The sequence below is a fragment of the Myotis myotis genome, unplaced genomic scaffold, assembly GCF_014108235.1.
Source record: "Myotis myotis isolate mMyoMyo1 unplaced genomic scaffold, mMyoMyo1.p scaffold_m19_p_17, whole genome shotgun sequence".
Lineage (NCBI taxonomy): Eukaryota > Metazoa > Chordata > Mammalia > Chiroptera > Vespertilionidae > Myotis > Myotis myotis.
Genome location: NW_023416321.1, coordinates 43,590,796 through 43,612,853, shown reverse-complemented (window position 1 = coordinate 43,612,853; position 22,058 = coordinate 43,590,796). Strand labels below are relative to the sequence as shown.

The 22,058-nt window shown below is 42.8% G+C and overlaps 1 protein-coding gene across 1 annotated transcript in view; it reads right to left on the bottom strand.

The window, feature by feature from the left end:
* The window catches only part of DNAH9 (dynein axonemal heavy chain 9), a 351,242-nt gene that overhangs the window by 235,757 nt on the left and 93,427 nt on the right, over window positions 1-22,058 (bottom strand). The window contains exons 23-27 of the mRNA XM_036342089.1: window positions 18,672-18,824; window positions 17,187-17,312; window positions 14,706-14,945; window positions 14,209-14,369; window positions 2,073-2,229 (exon numbers count right to left, since the gene is read on the bottom strand). Coding sequence (XP_036197982.1) covers window positions 2,073-2,229; window positions 14,209-14,369; window positions 14,706-14,945; window positions 17,187-17,312; window positions 18,672-18,824 — 837 coding nt within the window. The remainder of the gene's footprint in view (window positions 1-2,072; window positions 2,230-14,208; window positions 14,370-14,705; window positions 14,946-17,186; window positions 17,313-18,671; window positions 18,825-22,058) is intronic.

Sequence of the window (22,058 nt, the reverse complement as noted above, 5' to 3'; positions counted from 1 at the left end):
CCCACTGATGGTATTCTGCCCTGTGTCTCTTCTAGACTTCCATGGCCAAAGCTTTGCTCACTTTTCAGACAAACTAAAGATAGACTCCCCCTCTCACCCTGTACCCTTAGAGCAGTGGTTCTCAACCTTCCTAATGCCGCGGCCCTTTAATACAGTTCCTCATGTTGTGGTGACCCCCAACCATAAAATTATTTCGTTGCTACTTCATAACTGTAATTTGGCTACTGTTATGAATCGTCATGTAAATATCTGATATGCAGGATGTATTTTCATTGTTACAAATTGAACATAATTAAAGCATAGTGATTAATCACAAAAACAATATGTAATTATATATGTGTTTTCCGATGGTAGTAGGCAACCCCTGTGAAAGGGTCATTCGACCCCCAAAGGGGTCGCGACCCATAGGTTGGCGACCCACAGGTTGAGAATCGCTGCCTTAGAGGAATCAGTGGGTCAGGATTAAGTAAAATTTTTAAAGGGATTCAATTAAATTGCCTTAGTGATCCCTGGCTGTGGGCCAACTCAGTTGTTCCCGTTTGCTAGACCTGGCGTGACAGAAGACATCGCTGACTTTCTTTAATCAACATGCCAGGTCTTCACAACTAAATGAGTGTGTCCTCCAGAATGTTCCTCCTGGGAGAGCACACTTATTTCAGCAACATTGCTCAACTATGGAAGAATCTAAAAACTTAAAATAATCTTTAAGGCGAGCTAATTTCATTAAAGGGAGGAAAAATCTCTCTTCTTCCAGCCTGACTTCAAAGGAAACATTATCTTAAAGTGTTTAATCAATAAAAGCAACCATGTTAAAATTCAGAGTGTGAAGACTAAGGAAGACAGTTATCTGGGTCTGCATCCTATTTTGTTTGCTTGCTATGAGAAAACACGGTGCTATAGATTCTACAATGCTCTGCACAGCAAAATTTCATATACAGGAGAGATCACTAAAGTTACCAGAGGTGAACTGCATTTAAAGCATCTAAACGGGGTAACTGCAAGTATTATCTTGCCATCTCTAAAATTGGTTTTAAATTCAATTTATTTTGCAATCAATACACATGATTTTTGCACATAAATATTTAATCTATTCTTAATGCATTTGTTTTATTTTTCTACTCTAAATTTATTTACATGCTACCCTGTTATAAAAACAATGAGACAGCAAGGCAGCATATTATTAGAGTTTTTAAAAAGGAATCTACATAAGGAGGAGAGGCTGCTGGCTAACAGTTCCCTAATGGGTCCTCTGCTTGGCTCTGTGTCACAGAGCCTGAGTGGCAAGTGCCTAAGTGAAGAACATCAGCCTTGCACTTGCCTTGTGTGGGCATCTCTTGCTAGGAGTAGGGAGGGGTTAATCTAGTCTGTCTTCAGAAGTCACACCTGCCCTTACAGAATATTTTGCCCTTGTGGATATTCTGGGGGAAATGACCATTTTTACAGAGGAGCACAAATATGATTTTTATGTTATTTTTATTTTAATAAGACTTTATATGAGCTGCTTACTAGCCTTTCTGTGGTTCTAGGTCAAACAGGAAATTTAGACCTTTGGATATATATTCAGCTCCTTCATTTTACAGATGATGATAGGAAGACCCCAAAGGTGAAGCAAGAAAACCGTCTGTGGTTGCAAACCTCCTCAGAGGAAGCAGATTGCATGTGTGAGATTTACAAGGTCAGTGAGCTCCAAGACTGCCCTAGCTGGTTTGGCTCAGTGGATAGAGCATCGGCCTGTGAACTGAAGGGTCCCAGGTTCAATTCTGGTCAAGGGCACATGCCCGGGTTGAGGGCTCAATCCCCAGTAGTGGGCATGCAGGAGGCAGCCGATCAATGATTCTCATCACTGATGTTTCTATCTCTCTCTCCCTCTCCCTTCCTCTCTGAAATCAATAAAAATATATTAAAGATAAAAAATAAGCAAGCTCTAGGACCAAAGCCCTGAGGTCTTCCATGGAGGAGGGAGTAGAGCTCTCTGTGTCGGGGCCTCTGAGCTGGCCAGGGTGGCGTGGATAAGGGGTCCCTGGTTTGGGCCACTGCCCCATTCCTAGTCCCTCCCAAAGCCAGGCCTGTACCTTGTAGTCCATTTGCTCTGAGCAGTTAAACACGTAGACCATGATGCCCAGCGCGCGGCCCAGGTCCTTGGTGGTCTCCGTCTTGCCTGTGCCTGCAGGTCCTGATGGAGCCCCACTCATGGTCAGGTGCAGAGACTGGGTGAGGGTGATGTAGCACCTGCGGAACACGGGGGCGTGGGTGACTGCCAGGGCCACGGGTGCCGATGAGTAGCGCCGGCCCAGCCAGGTCCTAGTGAGAGAGAGCTGGGAGGCCCGGGGAGGCCTGGCAGCTTCTGAAAGGAAACTCTAGAGCCCGCCCATCTGCTCCCTGCAGCGCTGTGGGGAGGACTTTCTAAAGGATCACCTGATCATGATGCCCCTCCCCCCTGAAGGGCATTGGTGGTTCCCCTCTGCCAGGCCCTTCCCAACCTCGCCCTGCCTACTTCTTCAGCTCATTCTCAGACCTCCCCTCTCCCAAGCCCAGTGCTCTGAGTCTGTTCATATATAGTTATTCCCTCGCCCAGTGCTATGGTCTGAATGTTTGTCTCCCCCCAAACTCGTAAGTTGAAATCCTAACCCCTGAAGATGACGGTATTAAGAGGTGGAGCCTCTGGGAGGTGATTAGGTCATGAAGCTGGAGCCCTCATGAGATTCATGCCTTCCTAAGAGGCTGCAGAGGGACCCCTGTCCCTGCCACCGCTTGAGGACTCAGCGAGAAGGAGCCAACTACGAGGCAGAAAGAGGCCCCTCACCCGAACAGGACCAAGCTGGTGCCTCGATGCTGGAATTCCCAGCCTCCAGAACTAAATGTCTGTTGTTTATAAGCTCCCTAGTTGTGGTGTTTTGTTCAGCCCTCACATCCCCAGTTGCCTCATGGCCCTGTGGCCCTGCCCACCTCCTCCCCACACTGGTCGTTCTGGAAGGTTGTTCTGCCATCCAGTCTAATTAGCATATTAGCTCTTTATTATATAGGATAGTAGACTGAGGCTCAGGAAAAGAACGTGGGCTCTTTAAGGGGTTGTAATAACTAAGGCAGGGCCATGAAATAGCTAAAGGGCTATGAGGGAAACCCATAGAAAATAAGGAAACAGTATTTCCCTCTCCTGCATGTGGGTCAGCGTTATGCTCAGGCTCTGAGCCAGGAGAATGTCCTGTCCTTGGGGACACGCTCCTGCTCTAAGATTACATCTGTGTTCTTGATAGATTATCCGTTTCTTTCATCACCCAAGCCAACTGCTTCAGTATTCGCCTGTTTCCCAGTGATGGGGGAATCATGCTACAGTGGTTAGGGCAATGACTGCCATCAGACAGGCTGGTCCAACTCTTGCCTCTACGACAAAGTGTTTGTGAAATCTGCCAAAGTCATTAAACCTTAGTGCCGGGAGCCGGTCCATGCTTGCTGTTTCAAGGGACCTGGCGTATATAGTATACTGTTCTTAATATGTTTGCACCCCTTAGCGCTGTGTGTTTTAACCAAGGTCACCTCTCCGAGAAAGGTTGTTTCCCCAGGTAGGGATTTTTTCCCTGAAGTCAGGGAGGGGATAAAACTCCTTAACTAAGTGCCAGGCGGGTAATTAATCACTTTAACTATGAACAATCATGCTTAAGCTATGTAATCTTTACTCCCTGGAATGGAGATAAGAAACGCCCTAACCTTTGGAATAGAGATTGATAGGATTGGAATCAACTGGTATAAATACAGATGTAACAAGACAGAACTTAGAAGACAGAACCTACACAGAACCTAGAGACAGAAGAACTTTGCTGGAGAGAACATGGCAAAAGATCCTGGACAGAAACTGGCCTCAGAACCTAGAGACAGAACCTAGCGAGAGAAAATGGCAAAAGATCCTGGACTGAACCTGGCTGGAGAACCTGGACAGATCCTGGCTAGAGATCCTGGCTAGGCTGCTGATCAACTGAACGCTGTCTCCGTGTCATTCCTTCTTTACCGACTCCGTCTACGCCTTTGGGGACCCCTGGACCTGCTGGGGTTGGACCCCAGCACCTTAGTGCCTTAAAAATGTGTGATTGGGGTCCATTACACAGTATTTTCTTCGTACAAAGCAATTTGGATAAATTTGCTGCATCAAAAACAATAGCAATTGTGAGAATGGCAAGTAATCCTTTAAGATGAGCACTTGTCTAACCAACTAACCCAGTGGTTCTCAACCTTGGCTGCACATTAGAATCACCTGGGAATCTTTTTAAAATCCTGATTTCTGGGCCTCATCCTCCGGAAATTCTGTTTCTTTGTTACTAATGTTGTGGCCCCACCCCATAACAAAGAAACAGAATTTCCGGAGGATGAGGCCCAGAAATCAGGATTTTAAAAAGATTCCCAGGTAATTCTCATGTGCAGCCAAGTTGAGAACCACTGAACTATCCTAACACGGGTCAATTCAGTTCGCTGTTTATTGGGAACACGGACCCTTTGGTGCTGGAAGAGACCTCAGAGGTTTGGCTCTTTTTTCTTTTTCTAAATTTATTATTTAACATGTTTTCTCATTTATTTTATTTTATTTTTAAAATATATTTTTATTGATTTCAGAGAGGAAGGGAGAGGGAGAGAGAGAGAGAGAAAAATCAATGATTAGAGAGAATCATTGACCTGCTGCCTCCTGTATACCCCACATTGGGGATCAACCCACACTGGGGATTAAGCCCGAAGCCCAGGCACATGCCCTGACCAGGAATCAAACCATGACCTCCTGGTCCATAGGTCAATGGTCAACCACTGAGCTATACCGGCCGGGCTCTTTTTTTATTGACTTTAGAGAGAGAGGATGGTTGAGGGAGAGAGAAACATCGATTGGCTGCCTCCTGCATGCCCTCTACCGGGGATCAAACTGGTAACCTGGGCATGTGCCTTGAGCAGGAATCGAACTAGCGACCTCTGGATACATGGATGACGCTCAACCAACTGAGCCACACAGACCAGGGCAGAGGTTTGGCTCTTTCCCCATGCCAGGCTCTCTCCCATTAAAGCCTTCAAATACATCATAGGATCCTGTAGTCTTTCCTCCCAGCAAGGCATAACTTCTTATTTCAGAAGGCAGCTCCTTTCACACTGGGTCAACTTTAGTTGTTTGACAAGACTTGCTAGTATTGAGCTGAAGTCTCTTGTTTTCTTTGGGCAAATGACTTCTATTGGCTTTGCTCTAATCTGCCTCATCAGGCTCTTATGAGCATGAGATGAAAGAAGAGATAATAAGAAAGGTAGAAAGCCGATTCACTCTCAAAGTATTATTTTTTAGGATAACAAATATGTAAAACATAGCTTTTCCTTTTTTGATAGTCATTTGACAGACTAAAGAAAATATCAAAGATACTATATCCTGATTTCCGTTATGAATAGCTGTGGCCATCCCAGAAATGTGGTCAGGCTAATCTTAGAGGTGGTGGAATCCTAATTGGCTTGTATCCATTTTCCACTGCTATGTAAAAATTACCACACACTCAGTGGCTTAAAAATTCTAAATAATTTTAGTAATTGAAAATGATGAGGTGGACCCAACAAAGTAAAATGTAAGAAAAGCGAATGCAGATTAGTCTCCCAGCACTTGCACATGTACAGAACCGGGAGCTGTGGTTAGACGGTTCACGGGAAGGAGACCCCGGGCTTTTCACAGGTTTCAAACTCAGTGTGAGAAACAGCATTCGTAGGAGAACGTCCTCAGCATCCGCCAAATCTGTCCCTATAACATTTTAACTTTACAATTTTGAAAATGGTCTGTCTTCAGCATAAATGCCCCCAATTTTAGAATCTATTCCTTATGCCCTACACTGGTTGGTAAATGTCTTTCTCAGAACGTGACACACAGAACTGAGAGCAATGAATGACATATGATCTCTGTCGCAAAAGTGATAACATACCTGGTAACGGAACTGGAGTAGTTATAGCTCTGCTTCATCTGATGTTTACGTCTCACATAAAATTAGAAATTCTAGAGGTAACTTAGGAAACTCAAGAGAAATCAAGAGTGAAATTCTTACAAGTATTAATACACGGTAGCAGAACAGAAGACACATTTACAAAAATTAATTTTTTCACAAGTGTTAAGAAAGTTAAAGCTATAATGAAATTAAACAATGATTTCTTAGCTACAACACCAAAAGCACAGTCCATAAAAGAACTGACAAAGTGGACTTCACCAAAATTTAAAACTTTTGTACTTCAAAAGACACCATTAAGAAAATGGAAAGATGAGCAACAGACTGAGATAAAATATTTGCAAACATATATGCAATAGAATATATGCAAACATATATGCAAACAGAATATGCAAAGAATTCTTACAACAGACAAATTAAACAATAGGCAAAATATATGTACAGAGAGTATGCCAAGGAAGATATACAGATAGCTAATGAGCACAGGAAAAGATACTCAATATCATTATTAGAAAAGTACAAATTAAAACTCAAATAAGATACTACTTCACATCCACTAGAACAGCTATCATTAATAAGGCTGACAATAAGCTATGTTGTAAGGATGTGGAGGAACAGGAACCCTCTTAAATTGCTGGTGGGGATAACAAATGATCCAGCCACTTTGGAAAATTGTTTGACAGTTTCTTAGAAAGTTAAACATAAAACTTCCACACCATCCAGCAATTCCCTCCTAGGCATACACCCAAGAGAAATGGAAACATTTATCTACAGAAATACACACAAATTCACAGCAGCATTACTTATAATAGCCCCCAACTAAAATAGCCTGTGTTCATCAACTGGTGAGTGGACAGACCAAATAGGTCATGTCTCTGAAATGGAATACTATTCAGACATAAAGAGGAACAAACCACTGACACCTGCTCTACCAAGGCTGCACCAAAAATCGTTCTGCAAAATCAGAGAAGCCAGACACAAGAGAGCACATGTCATATGGTTCCATTTATAAGAAATGCTCAGAATAGGCGAGTTTATAGAGACAGAAATCCAGTGGTTGCCTGAGACTGGCGTTGGGAATGAGGATTAACTATAAATGGGCATGAGGGATCTTACCGTTGAAAAACTGATTTATGGTGATAGTTACACCACTCGGTAAATTTACTAAGAGTTATTGAATTGTATACTTGGAATGGTGATACTTTTGATATGTAAAATACACCTTAATAAAGTTGTTTACATATATATATAAATAATGTTACGTAGCAACAAACATTTTTAAAAGATCTAGAGATAACAATAAGAAATACTATATGAAGATACTTATAAACTTTTCTGATAAACATAATTAAAGTATAAATAAGCAGAAATAAGTCACATTTTATAAAGATGCCTATTCATTCAAACGTAATTTGAAGGAATTAAGGTTGACCAATTAAAACCCTAATCATTTACATTTTGGAACTGGACAAAATGATTAAAGGTCATTTGAAAGAGGAAACAGAAAAGCTAAACAAAAATAGTCAATGAAGATACATGATGTAGACCAAGCATGTCAAACGGCCCACGGGCCGCATGCCTTGTTTATTTGGCCCGTGTTAGCTTTTGAGTTTTACATGCTTGATGTAGACCTTTACTATAAAAAATTACCATTTGTGAAAAGTTACAAGCCTTAAATAGTATGGCTGAGAGATAAATTAACATACTGATGAAACAAAATAGCTATTTTGAGGTAGTTTCATAGACTCAGAACTTTGAATATGGTAGAGCAAACATCACAAAGCAAAAAGAAAAAGGGCCTATTACTCATTACTCATTACTTAAAAACAAACGAAAAAAAAATCAAACGATATGCTCCCTGAGATAGTTTCTGCAGTTTTCCTTGCTCAGGATTCCACACTTTGGGAAGTCATCTCCACTACACCATGAATTCTGATGGGGCTGCCAATCAAAGTATTTCCCATCCTCCCAGGGGTAGGCACAAGTTTGGGCAAAATACTGATCTCGCTGGTCATCAGAGATGAGCACATGATTGAGACAGAACCAATCAGAGTCCCTCCAAGGAATCTGATGTACAGTGCTGGGCAAGAGAGGGTCTGAATCCAAAGTCATCCACTATGGAAGACAGTATGGAGTTTCCTCAAAAAGTTAAAAATGGAACTCCCATTTGACCCAGTGATCCCACTACTAGGAATATATCCCAAGAAATCAGAAACACCAATCAGAAAGGATATATGCACTCCTATGTTCATAGCAGCACAATTCACCATAGCTAAGATCTGGAAACAGCCTAAGTGCCCATCAACAGATGAATGGATTAGAAAACTATGGTACATCTACACGATGGAATACTATGCTGCTGGAAAAAAGAAGCAATTCTTACCATTTGCGACAGCATGGATAGAACTGGAGAGCATTATGCTTAGTGAAGTAAGCCAGTCAATGAAAGAAAAATACCACATGATCTCACTCATTTATGGATAATTAAGACCATTATAAACTGATGAGCAAAAATAGATACAGAGGCAGAGCAGCATCAAACAGACTGTCAAACTACAGTGGGAAGGCTGGGGAGGGTTGGGGGGCAGGAGGGGGAGTAAGAGATCAACCAAAGGACTTGTATGCATGCATACGAGCATAACCAATGGACACAAGACAGTGGGGGGCATGGGAGGCTAGGGGAGGGTCAAGGGGAGAAAAAAAAGGAAACATATATAATACTCTTTGTAATACTTTAAGCAATAAAACAATTTAAAAAAATCAATGGAAAAAACAAACAAAAAAACAACAACAAAGTCATAAGGTGTAGGCATGGAGAACATCTTTCCAGCCATACAAAGAAAATCTGTGGGAGAGAGAAGTCAGTGCTCAGAAGAAAGTGAAGCCATGATCGGAGAATGCAAACCCTATCAAGGCCCAGGAGATGGTTACACTACAGCAAGCTGGACTCATTTCCCAGGTCGGTGAGATAAAAGGCCACTTTCTGTTTAAGTTAGCTGAGCTTGACTTCTATCACTTGTCACTGTTTTTGTTTTGTTGTTCTTGTTTTAGATCCTCACCCAAGGATATGTTTCTTTAATTGGTTTTGAGAGAGAGAGAAACATCGATTGGGTGCCTCCCACACATGTCTTGACCAGGGATAGAACCTGCAACCGAGGTATGTGCCCTGACCAGGAATAGAACCTGGTGTATGGGATGATGCTCCATCCCACTGAACCACCTGGCCAGAGTGTAACTAAAGATGTTTCGATGAAAATGCTCACTTTATTCAATTGACAAAAAGTTCACCAAAGAATTATAAGAGGTTAAAGGAAAAAGTAAAATAAAAGAAACTATGATAAAATAAGGAATATTAAACTGATCTTGAAATGGGCAGGGGCTTTATAAGTATAAAAGTAAAAAAAATGGGCAATGACAGTAACAAATAATTCACGCGAGAGGAAAATATAATAGCCAATAAATACATAAAAATGCTCAGGCCTGTGGGTCATTAAGATCACCCAACTTCAAATGAGACATAAAATTAATAATATTTTAACAATAATACTTAATGCTGTCAAGAATTCTGTGAGATGAACACTCTCATAAACTAGCAAGAGTGAGAGCAGCATTTTTTTCAAGAATAATTTGAAAGTATGTGTCATCCAATTATCCTGCTTCTTGGAATCTTTCCTGGTGAATTAATGAGAAATGTAATAAAAATTCATATAAAAGTGAGTTCAGACAGTCTTAATTTTAACAGTAAAAGCTTAGATATAACTTAAATATCCCATAATGTTAGATAAATTACGAGATACTTGTAAGTCGAAGGGAATGCAGCTATTAGAATGTTTTAGAAGACTATTTAGAGAATAAGCACACGCTATAGAACTATATAAAAAGAGCGATCTATGACATTTTATACACAGCATTTGACTGCCATTTCATTTTTTCAAAGTCTACATGTAGAAGCAATATTAACAATGGTTACCTCTGGGTGACTTATTTTCTTTGTTTACAGATTACTAAGTTTTTCCATAAAAATCTCAGATAAAAAACTTTTAAAAAAAAGTGTGACTTTTTTTGCTAATGCCTTTGCCCAGGAAATCACCTTCAAAGTCTCTTGCAACAATGACATCTCACCTCCTTGCAGTGGTTGCTGAGAAATGAAGAGGTGCTCAAAATTGGTAAGTGGTTGATTAAAACATTACCTAACACAGCCCAGGGCTGAAGGGGCGTTTGTGTGTGAAGGTGAGGGGGACAAAAGGGAGGACCGTCCGAAGGTTAAGACACAACTTATGAGAATCGCTTTTGTTCAGCCTGAAAAAGCATTTCCATTTAGTTCCACTTAGCATCGTGCCAGGGCCCTGCGACAGCACTGAGCTCACGTGTCTGCTTATACATTCAAGTCCCATGCAGGCGGTGGGAAATTCCAAAGAAACAGGCATAGTCAGTGGGACGCGCTGTAATGCGGGGGTGCTTTTAATGATTGTGCAAAGGTTGCATGGATCAATTGTCCATTTGATTAATTCCTCTGGCAGGAGAGAATTAAATGCACTTAAGCTACACATCAGCGAAAGCTGGATGCTCTTTAAAATGTGATTTTTCTGTGTTAAGGCCAATTTTTTTTTTTTTCTGTGCAAAACCTTTCTTGAGATAATAATGGAAGTCATTGAGAAAATGGAATTTGCCATGTAAATATTCACAACATCCTACTTTGTCGGAAAAGCGTCTAATGTGCAAAACAAGGTCAAGGTCTATATGGTACGCACCATTGTTTGCAGCAAATCTTCCTTTCAAGTTCTTATTTGCATTATTTCATAGAAGAGGTGATAATTTCCTGCTTTAGAAACAATTCATTGCCAAAGCCCTCGCCTTTCCCTCTACAAGGCATTTAGCATTAGAGTTCTAGAGACTCCTAAGTCCAAAAGAGGTAATTATCTTCTTCAACTCATTGGCAGGCATGAAGCCCCCGGGAAAAGCAAGTCTTGTACTTTTTATCACTTGGAGAGATAATGTCTGATATGTCAGTGGAGGGGAAGGCAGTATTCTGAATGGTATGGCGAAGCGGGGCACACCTGAAAGTCTCAGCAATCATTTCACTGCATCCAGATCAGGAGTATTCCGTGTGTGCCTACTATGTGCCAGGCATGGTGCTGGGTCCTGGGTGTGGAGCAGTGAGCAAATCAACGCCAATGTCATCACGGACAGATTCTGATTAAATTGCTCAGATAGAGGAGCGCTTCATTGTTCTGTTCCAAGTGATGTTCTATTAGATCATGGTTCAGGCCAGGCAAATATATCAAAATATTACTGTCACAGAGCATTCTGTATCGGATTTCCTCCCTGTTTAGGGGAGGTGTCTTGCTGAGAGTCGCTAGAAAGTCAAAGGAACATGAGAGGGGCCACTCCGAGTGAAGATGCAGGTGAGAAAGCTTCTCCTTTCACCCTCACTGAATGTTCCCACCAACGGATGCAGCCCACATCAAACCTTGAAGATGCCAACCTCCCCTCCCCACGCTGCTACTGCTTTTGCCATCCCTGCTGCAGAGAAATCTGCATCTCCCTCTGAACAGACGGTGTCTTCCTTGTAGCCTAAGCTGGGGCAGGGAGGAGGGTGGTCCCCAGCTAAGAGTAGAAGACAGAAATATCACTTCTCGTATGACCTCATTGCCCTGTGTCCTTCAGCAGCAGAGACGCAGACAGACTCCTGCATAGGTGCCTCCTCTGAGTCAACCTCCCCTTCCGGATTCTGCCCATTCTTATACTTCAACATTCAGCCACCATTCGTTTATCTGAGTCGTATTTATTCAGCATCTACTGGGTGCTGGTGACATAGCGACAAACAAAACACAGAGGTTCCTGATCACAGAGCTCATATTCCAAAAGGGAATGCAGCCAGCAAGCAAGCAAGCAAGGCCATTTCAGAACGTGGGCAAGGTCAGGAAGAAGACAAGCAGAGTGAGTCATCAGGGTCATTGCTGTGTGTGTGTGTGTGTGTGTGTGTACATGTGTGTGCGCAGAGAGAGAGTGTCTGTTAGAAAGAGTCTCCTCAGAACTGAGAGTAGAACTAAAGGGTGAGAAGGTGATAGTGGAAGAGAAGGACATTCCAGGCAGAGGGGACTCCTCGTGCAAAAGGCTCTAAGTTGGAATGAACTTAAAGGGATCAAGGAACAGGCAGGTCAGCGCCAGGCCTCAGGGTGGTTGGTAGGAACTACTAGGTCCCATGAGGAACTCAGGTTTTAGTCCAAGTGCAGTGGGGAGTGATAAGACAGTGGTGTGACCTCTACAGGGTTCCCGAGGAAGGAGGAAGTGGGGAGTGGTCTGGGTGGGATTCTGGATGGAAGGTCTTTCCAGAATAGCAGGGAAAATGAATTACAAAGTGAAAAGCATGGGGGTGGGGGAGATAAACCATGAGATCTTACTTTGTGGATGATGCTTGGATTTTCAACTCCTCTGCATTTCCCACATCCTATTCCAGGAGCACAGTGATTACAATTTAACTAAACATTGTTTAGAAGTATATTTGAGAATTTAACCAGGATACATGCAATAACACTTAAAATAGGCAGAGCGAAAATTAAGTAAAAGATGACACAGATTCTATTTGGCCATTTTATCCTTCAAAATTTACGATGGAGAAGAAGAGATTCAGTGTTTGATGGAATTATAAGGGGAAAGGGCACTAGCTCTTAGAATTTGCAGAAATCTTGGCAGAATTAAAATATTATTTCTCATAGGGACCATGACCTTATTCCCCTGTCCTTTCTCTCCTTTGCCCATGTTCTGCTGTCAAATAAATCTTCATAAAATACAGTTTTCATCATTTTATTCCTCTGATGAAAAATTTTCAACAGTTTATCAGTATTTACTGAATAAAAATGTCTTCTTCTTAATTTATAGTCTGACTTTTACCCGTTTTCCCAGCCTCATGAACAACTATCTCTCCAAAATTCAAGAATCGACTTCCAGGAGCATGTCTGGAGTTTCCCCATTTCCATAACTCTGCCCACAGAATTTCAATTTCTAGAATTCTTTTTTAAAAAAATATATTTTAATGGTTTTTTACAGAGAGGAAGGGAGAGGGATAGAGAGTTAGAAACATCGATGAGAGAGAAACATCTATCAGCTGCCTCCTGCACACCTCCTACTGGGGATATGCCCGCAACCAAGGTACATGCCCTTGACCGGAATCAAACCTGGGACCTTTCAGTCCACAGGCTGATGCTCTATCCACTGAGCCAAACCAGTTAGGACATCATTTTCTAGAATTCTTATTAGTAGTTCTTTAACTTTTGGGGATCCCAGACCACTTGAACCATTATTGAATACTACAGATTCTCTCATTAGAAAAAGTGACACATGCACAGATTTCTGTACAATTTCATGATACCCTAACAGCCATTCTACAACCCACTGAAACCCTATTAGAATCCTACACATCCTTCGGGGGTAGGTCAGATCAGATAAGATCTCTTCCCTGAAGTGTTACCAGTCCTCCTCTTCCCACAGCGGGTGGGACCCCCGTCTGTGCTAGGAAGGCTTACACTGCTAAGTCCCTTGCTTGGAAATCTGTAGCATACAGCTTTGAGCCCTCCTTGGCCTTACACGTTTTCCCCTTGTGCTTTTTAAATTATTATCTACATATGTCCTATTTCCCTCACTGGAATTGGAGTTTAAGGGCAAGAAATGTTTTAGTCATTCCCAGTGACTAGCTCAGTGTCTGGCGTGAATTCATAAATGAATTAATATAAATGACAGAGAATACGGTTCCCTAAAAAATCCTAACATCCTAACAGTAGGAACTACCTTGCTTTCATCTTTGTATTCCCAGAGTGAGAGGTGCTGAATAAATGTGCGGATTGATTGATAAGAAAATAATCATAGGGATCATTTACTGAGCATTTACACACACTAAGCTTCTTACAAGCATTGATGTCTTTTATCCTTACAAAACCCGTGAGGTGTGAGTTACTACCTCCATTTCACAGATGAGGAAACCAAAAATGAGATCAAGTTTCTCATGGTCACACAGCTGGCATGGGTTAGAGCTGGTGTTAGAATGTAGGTGTATATGACTGCCCAGTAATTCCTCAAATTACTTAATGGCTCATTGGTTTGCTCTGTGGTTTGTTCTTTTGGTTTTACTTTACATCTGTTGTGTTCATCAAGCCCTCCCCCTACAACTCTGTGAACCTGAGTGACAGCAGCCTTGATGGTGGATGGCCACTGGATGCATGAGCCAGAGAGCAGGTTTCTGTCAGTGGCTGGTGCCAGCACTCACCTGTCTGTCAAAGGTGTGATCACAAGGCGAGGTGTATTTCCCAGGTACTCATAGGAATATAGAAACTGGGCATCACAGATGTTGGCAAAGCAGTGTTTGGCCTCATCATCCCAACGATGCCGCAGCTGGGACAGCCAGAGAAAGGCCTGGGCACTGTCCACCTAAAGGCAGAGTGGCAGAGCAGCTGGGTGAAACAGTGCCCAGCAGGTAGCAGGTGGCCCTTAGCCACAGGACACATAGGCTCTGGATGACTTGGGTGTTGTCTTCTAGTTAAGAGCACAGCACACTGTGCCTGCCACAGCTCAGAAGGCATGAGCTGCTCTGATTACCTGTTTCTATGGGGGTTTTGAAGGCCGGAGCAGACACCCTGATCCATTCCCAGCTCTATGGCCAGTGCAGAGTCTGGGCCCCCATGCTTTGTCTGTATGTGAGCCTCTTCCTAACTCCAATATTCGTGTTCCCACAGAGAGGGGGTCTCCTGCATGTTTGGTACTCACCTTCTGAGCAATCATCTTGGCCACCACGTCCCGGGCATGCACATCTATGGTGCATATGGTCATGACCTTCTGTCGGTCCCCCTTGGAGAGCTGGCCAATCAGCATGGTGATGAGGGCTTTGAGCTGGGCCACTTGCTTCTTGTAATAGTCTTTCATGGCACTCTCATAGCCTTCCTCCAACCTGGCAAAGGCCATGCCCACCTCTGTGGTCCACCAGATCTGGGTGCAGGTCAGGGCCACCTGTGGCAACAAGAGGCACTCAGCAAAGCCATTAACCAGGCCTGTCTCCAAAACCAGTCCACTCATCACACCAAGGGACTCAGAATGTGACTGTGTGAGTGGCATAGCCCCTTCCCACTCTCTCCGCCAGCATGGATTAAGTGAGCCATGTCTGTGAATCCTTGGTGATGTGAAGTGATTGCAACGTAGTGGGGCAAGTACTTTCTGCTCTTAAAAAGTATACCATTTGGTTAAGAACAACCAAAGACTTACTCTAGTCATTGTCAGTGGCTTTCAGAAATCACTATACTGATCATTCAGTTTTGCAGCATCCATCCTGTGCTTGGGAGAATAACAATATGTTGATTGAAATCTCAAACACACTCAGTCTTTGCTGTCATCCTGAATCCTCTTGGGGTCCGAGTATTTCAGTTTAGTGAGCCATTGCTGATCACTTGTGGTGTATCTTGCTTGTATGTAATACTTTCACTACATTTTTTATTTCTTAAAGCTTATAGTGTTGAAAGCCTACTCTTGAAGGTCAAGGTGAATTATACCAAAATTCAATGTGATACAGAAATTCAAAATTAATAAATGGGAAAAGGAATTCAAATGAACATTTCTTCTGTTTATTGGGAAAATTGATATGAAAAACAATGATTTTGATTCTTCATGGTGGAGAAGTTAGATACACTGATCACCTGTAGGATCATTTGCTTTGGAAGACATGGTCAGAAGATATGTTACAATAGCAGCAGGCAGCAAACTTCCCTGCCTCCAAATTCTGATTCAGGTAAACAAAGAATCCTGATGGGAGTCACCCACTTTGTGAAACAGAGAATCCTGCTGCAGTAAAGGCACCACTCCCTAGTTTATCCACTTTGCTTTTGGATTTAGACATTGGGTCTTGTTACAGGAGTTCCTCCTGCATTGGCATCTTGTTGGTATGGTTTGAATGTGATGCAGCAACTGTACTGTTAAAAATACCTCTTCCCTCATGCAGTATAGACCTATGTCCCTTCTCTTCTCACTGTCACAATTGCTGCCAATACTTCCCCACCCTTTTCTCACTTCTCAGCCCCCTGCACTCCACTGAAATGGCCTCCCCAAGTTCACAGACATTCCTCAGCCTCTTTATTTTGCTTGGTCTCTTAGGAGTACATGACATAATTGACCTCTGGCCTGCTATGAAGTTTCTTTTTTGGTTTCCATAGTTGCTATTCCCTGGTTTTTCTTCTACCTAAAAAGGTACCATTTCTCATTCTGCTTTACTGGCTCCTCCCTACCTACCCAGCCTCTGAGTGATGCTCATCGGTTTGTTCTATACTCTCATTTCAATCTACATATCTTCCAAGAGCAACCTCACCTACTCCTATGACTGCAATTACCAGCAAATACTTACAATCCCAAATATACCAACACTAGTATTATGCTACCAATAGGGGAAAGGAGGAGGGGTATACTGCAGCCAGAGTCATTAAAAAAATTCTCATTAGTTTTCCCTGCTCTCTATTACCCTCCTGAGAACCAACCCACTAAAGGATTCAGACATGACTTAGAATCAAGTCAGACTCCCTAACATGGCCTATAAGAGCTAGCTTCGTTTCCTCTCCAGAATTATTCTGCTGCCTTTTGTTCCCGCCACTGCTTACTCTTGCTTCAACCACACCCAGTTCCTCCAAATTCCTTAGATAAACTATGCTCCCCTTGCTGCTGAGACCTTACACAGGCTTTCCCTCATGCTTGGCTGCTCTTCCCCTCCATCATTACCTCATAAACTCTTATTTCAAACCTCGGCTTGAACAGCATATTCTCAGGGAGGTGGTCCCCAGGCCCTACTGCCTAGCCCTATGCCCCTGAGTTCCCCGAGCCCTTTTGCTCACCACTCCAGGCCCATCTGTAAGAAACGCAGTCTGTGAACTCCAGCAGGGCAGGTTCAGGGTCCTGGTCCCTTCTGGTGTCTCCTGGACTCAGCAGTGAGCTTGGCACAAAGCGGTCTGGGTCAACCAGTTGACCTGTTTACATTTTCTCCCTACTGCAGCCAGTGAGGGAAAAAACAACAACCTTTCCTCTCCCCAGGTTTTGGTTGAATTAGGTCACGGCTGACAATTCTCTTACTCCCTTTTGCTGATGTCTCACAGACCAGCTTCTGACTGTGAAGCCAATAGTGAAGCTGATGTCTGGTCACCCCTGAAGGTGGACCAAGGTCCCCAGGAAAGAGCCCAGTGGAGCCGGGCCCATGAAGGTCTGGTTAGGATGTACCTGAGCTGGATAGTCAAAGAGCCACTGCTCCCTGGGCTTTTCCTCATAGGCAGTCACACCGTCGGTCATCTCATGCCTCACGGTGGCCTTCATGTGAGCAAGCACGTGGTTCAACCATGTTTCCACCTGAAAGAAGACCTCTGGCTTAGCGCCTGGTTTCTGAGAAGATATGATCAGTAATACACGTGTCCTTCCTCTTAGCCCAAGGAAGTGAAGACAGTGCAACCAAGCCCTGAGGACAACTCCAATGGCTGCCACAGGCACAGGAGATGACGGCTCATTGGTTTAACCCAGGTTGTAGGTGAGCACCAGGCTCAACTAACTGCGGGGATGTTCCCATTGAACACACAGGACAGAGTGGCAGGCTAAGGGGATTTGTTGGAGGGCAGACTGCCATCAGGGTTCATAAAGGAAATCTGGGTTGAGGTAGGTGTAAATAAGTCAGTGGATTCTCATGACTTTGTCCATGAAAATGGAGATGTGAACTGGGGTTATATTTTTCAAACTAAATGCTTTCTCAGTCTACAAAAAGAGTACATTCTGAACCAAACCCTAGGGTTCCTCTCATAAAGCAGTCTGATTATTTTCAGTATTAGAATTGCTTTCTAAGACACATGTGGATGAAGGTGAAACTACAAAAGATATTTTCTCCAGCTGTTACTGTACTTGGGTATTTCAGGGTAATGAACGAAGAGGGCTTATATCTAGTGGTAATGGTGAAGGATGGTAAAGAGGTTGAAGCAGAAAACTGTCCCATGCTTTTTGTTTCTTTCTTAAAAAATGTTGTTATTGATTTTTTTAGAGAATAAAAGGGGGAGGGAGAGAGCGATAGAAACATCTCTGAGAGAGAAACACCAGTCAGCTGCCTCCTGCTCACCCTACTAGGGATCAAGCCTGGATTCCTGGCATATGCCCTGACCAGGAATCCAGGTGACCTCTTGGTGCATGGGATGAAGCTCAGTCCACTGAGCAGCACTGGCTGGGCTATGTTTCTTGAATTATAAACAGATCTGGAGGCAGAGTTCTTGGCTCTGCAGGAGGGAATGACGCTGGGGTGCATTTGAACAGAGAAGTGACATCTCAGGAAAATGGTTGATTTTAAGGGGTGTTTTCTCCTGGGGCAGATGTCCGTGTTCCTGGTTCCCTGTGGGGTGTTCCAGGGGATGTCACGTCAAAGTCTCCGGTACTGCTAACCACTGTAAACCTTTTCTCGTCAATTCAGGGAGCTGTTTATGTGCATTTCCTTCCTCTCTGCACAGGTCTTTGGTTAAGGCAGACACATGAACACTGACACACGTCCTCCCCAGAGAGAGGAAAGCAGGCATGAGAGGCTGCTCCAGGGTTGGATCAAGTCAACGGAAGCGGAAGCTGCGGGTTCAATGGGACACAGAAAGCAGCTCTGGCCTAAGGTCAAAAGCCATGCTGAAGGTCAGTGCTGACTGTATCTGAAGGCAGATACTTGAGAGGAAAGGACTTTCACAGCACCTGACCACTGCAGCTGCAGGGCTCGCTGAAGGCCACGTACTCCTCCTCCTTGCTGTACATGCCGAGACTTATCTTGGTTGGCTGCTCACTGGCGTCCAGCTGGAACTGCATCCTGGCCATATTGTCAAAGAGTTTGGAAAGGTGGCGTTGAACCTATGAGGGGAAACCATGGCAACGGATTGGAGAAGGTGTTGTTTAGAGGTCTAGCATATGACAGCTATTAGAGGGCTGGGTACCAAATACTTAGAAGAAGCTTGTGGGAATGATGGCGACGTGACAATGGCAACCAACTAAATGAGAAGTGGCCAAAGTAATATAATACTAGTGGGAATTATGTATTAGCTACAAACCAATGAAGCCACCAAAGTTTGATTAAGTTCTACATGATCTACTATTGATTGGAGAAAAAATGGTTACTTCATAGACCCTCTTCCTAAGAAAATACTACTGTGGGGCCGGAGATCAGCCCAGTGTAGCCTGCAGAAGAACGCTAACACCCCCAATCTGGAGTCTGTGGAAGAAGTCACCCAGTTGTTGGAAGTGCTTCGGAGAAGCAGACAAACATCTGGAGGGTCCAAAGCCAGGGCAGGCAGGCTCACCTCCAGCAGAAAGTCTGGCTGTGCCGGGTGTCTCCCTAGCATGGTGTCTCAGAAACAGAGGTCCTTCACCAGGGAGCCCCAGGCAGGCTCTCTAGAAGGAATGCTAGACAGAGCCACACTGTGGTCCAGGGGTGAGGGAAACAGCAGGCTCCAGAAGGACCAACAAGCAGAAAACTGTTCTCTGAAGGAGGTTTGTGAAGGATAAGGCCCTTCCGGCTGCAGGAACCCCGAGTGTAGTTTTACACTTACAGTAACCAGCTCTCTAGCTTATGAGATGAGATGAAAATGTTTGTGTATTTGTGGGCTGTGAAGGTGTTCAAGATCATGGTGACTTAGGACAAAGATCTTCATGGGATGACCCTTTGCTTAAATTTAAGAATAAATAACATTAAACAAACAACATAGGACCATAGACGTATCCTGCAACTTAAAAGAAGGAGAAAATAGGACTCAAAATATAGAGTAAGGATGTGTGTGTGTGTAGCTTTAATGAAGGAAACAGAAGTCATTATGAAAAAGGTCACCTTGCATTGTTTTCAATTAAATGAAAGAAACAAGAGCTCTATAAAATGAGGTGAAAGGTCAGATGAGATGCTAGAGGTAGAAAAATAAAGTAAGGAAACCAACAAATGACACAGCACAGCTTGCAACAATGTTAGCAATATTAAAGGACTGACTAAGACAAGCAAATTAAACAAGGTGGGTAAACTTAAAAAATTACTGCAGAATGCCAAGGAAGAGAACTAAGAGATAAAAATATGCATGAAAATATATGCTCTATGAAAATATACATGAATATATAAAGGTGATGCATGGAGCACAGAGAAAACAGAATCTCAACTTACTGAAAGGAAAATATTTTAAGAGAATGAAAGCCTTGGTTTTCAGGTAGGAAAAAGCCTCTCATTATGTGTTGAAAAAATTAATAAAATAAAGCAAGTATTTAAACAGACACAAATTTTCTAAAATTAAAATGTAATTTAAGTTTTTATCTCAGAGATCCAGAGAGAAAGAAATCAGGCTACCTAGAAAGGTTAAGAAAATAGCAGGCAGGCAGGCTCAGATGACTTCCCTAAGCAGAAACAGCAGAGCTAAGTCTGCAGGAATGTGAGGGAAATTTGCTGTGGCTCATGAATTCCAAACCCAATCACTGAATCACTCACATGTGAAAACTAAAGAGAGTCACAGACGTAGAAGGAATTGGGAAGTACTTTATCATGCTTTATCTCTTGGGGTGGGAGGTGTGGGGCACCACTTAGAGATTTACTCAAACCACGAGATAAATAAATAAAAATAAAGAATAAAGAATGAGTATATCATGTGCAGAAGTTTAAAAGGTCTGGCAACGATCTCTGACCTCCTCCTATACATAGAATTAATGAACATATAGTTATAAAACAGAATGTTAGCGTGATAAATATTTCAGCTCCACTGTGCCTGCGCTGCTTTGGAAATATTTTAATCTATAGGGGAAAAAAGAAGGGATATAACTATTAGGATTAATCTCTCTTTAGCACTTTCTCCTTAACAAAAACATAATTTCACTAAGTTAGAAAGTTAGTGACAAGCACGGAAAGCTTAGGCATGGGTGCCATCTTTTAGCTGTTGGAGAAGCCGGTGGTGATGGGAAAAGACCCAGCTACTATGAGGGAACATGTGGCAAATCTACCAAGATCACATGCCATTTACCCTTTGACCCCGCAGTCTTATTTCTAGGAATTTACTGGAAGGTAAACCTCTAATAATACAAGGCTCAAAGTTTTTTAATGCTGCATTATTTGTCATTGCAAAATATTATCAACAACTTATGGCCAGACTACATTGTATTAGTCCATGGAGTATGATGGAGATGTAAAAATAAAGAGGGAGATATCTTTGAATTGATATGGAGTGATCTCCAGGATATACAACTAAGTAAAAAAAACCAAAAAACTGGCTACCTTTTGTGTAAGAAGGAAATGGGAAGAAGAAAATGTACAAATGTAAGTGTCCACCTGCTTATCTTTGCGAATATAGACATGGGAAAGGCAAACCAACACTAATGGAATTGGCTCCCAAAGAGGGAAGGAGGTGGTGATGCATGGCGGGAATAGGGGAATGAGTGACAGACACCTCACATCTTTGTGTATAGTTTGACTTTCAGAATGCTACATATTCAAACAAGCAAATAAATGAGGTGGAAAACCTTGAAACTGAAAGTAAAGAGAGCCCAGCTATACTTCGAATGAGTAACAAAATCACACTGAAGGAGAAAGAGAACTCATCCAAGTGACTTCTGAATAAAGTCTTTGACTGTGTCTCCTCAGTCTTAAGAAAAATAAGAGAACTAAAAACATCTTTTTGGGGAAGAGGGAGGAAAGTGCATGGAGCATGCAGTAGAGACAGTATCCCTCCCTCCCATCATTCACTGTGAGACTCAGCCTCCGTCATAGATAGCAGTGGCCCTCAGCGTGTGGTCCCCAGACCGGCAGCATCACTTGGGAAATCCTTGGAACTGCAAATTCATACCTATTGAATCAGCCCCTCTAGGACAGGCCTAGGAGTCTGTATTTTAACAAGCCTTCCAGCTGATTCTGAACCCGCTCAAGTTTGAAAACCACTGACTATAGCTCCGAATATCAACAATGCTTCAATTAGTTACTTTAATATTTAAAAATCTTGTAACACAGTAGGCTTCTTCTATTTTACAGATGAGAAAAGTTTGTTTCAAAGAAGCAATATGCAGTGACTATATGGCTAATAAGGGGCCAGAACAGGTGGTGGGACCTGAAATCTGGGCTTCTCTTAT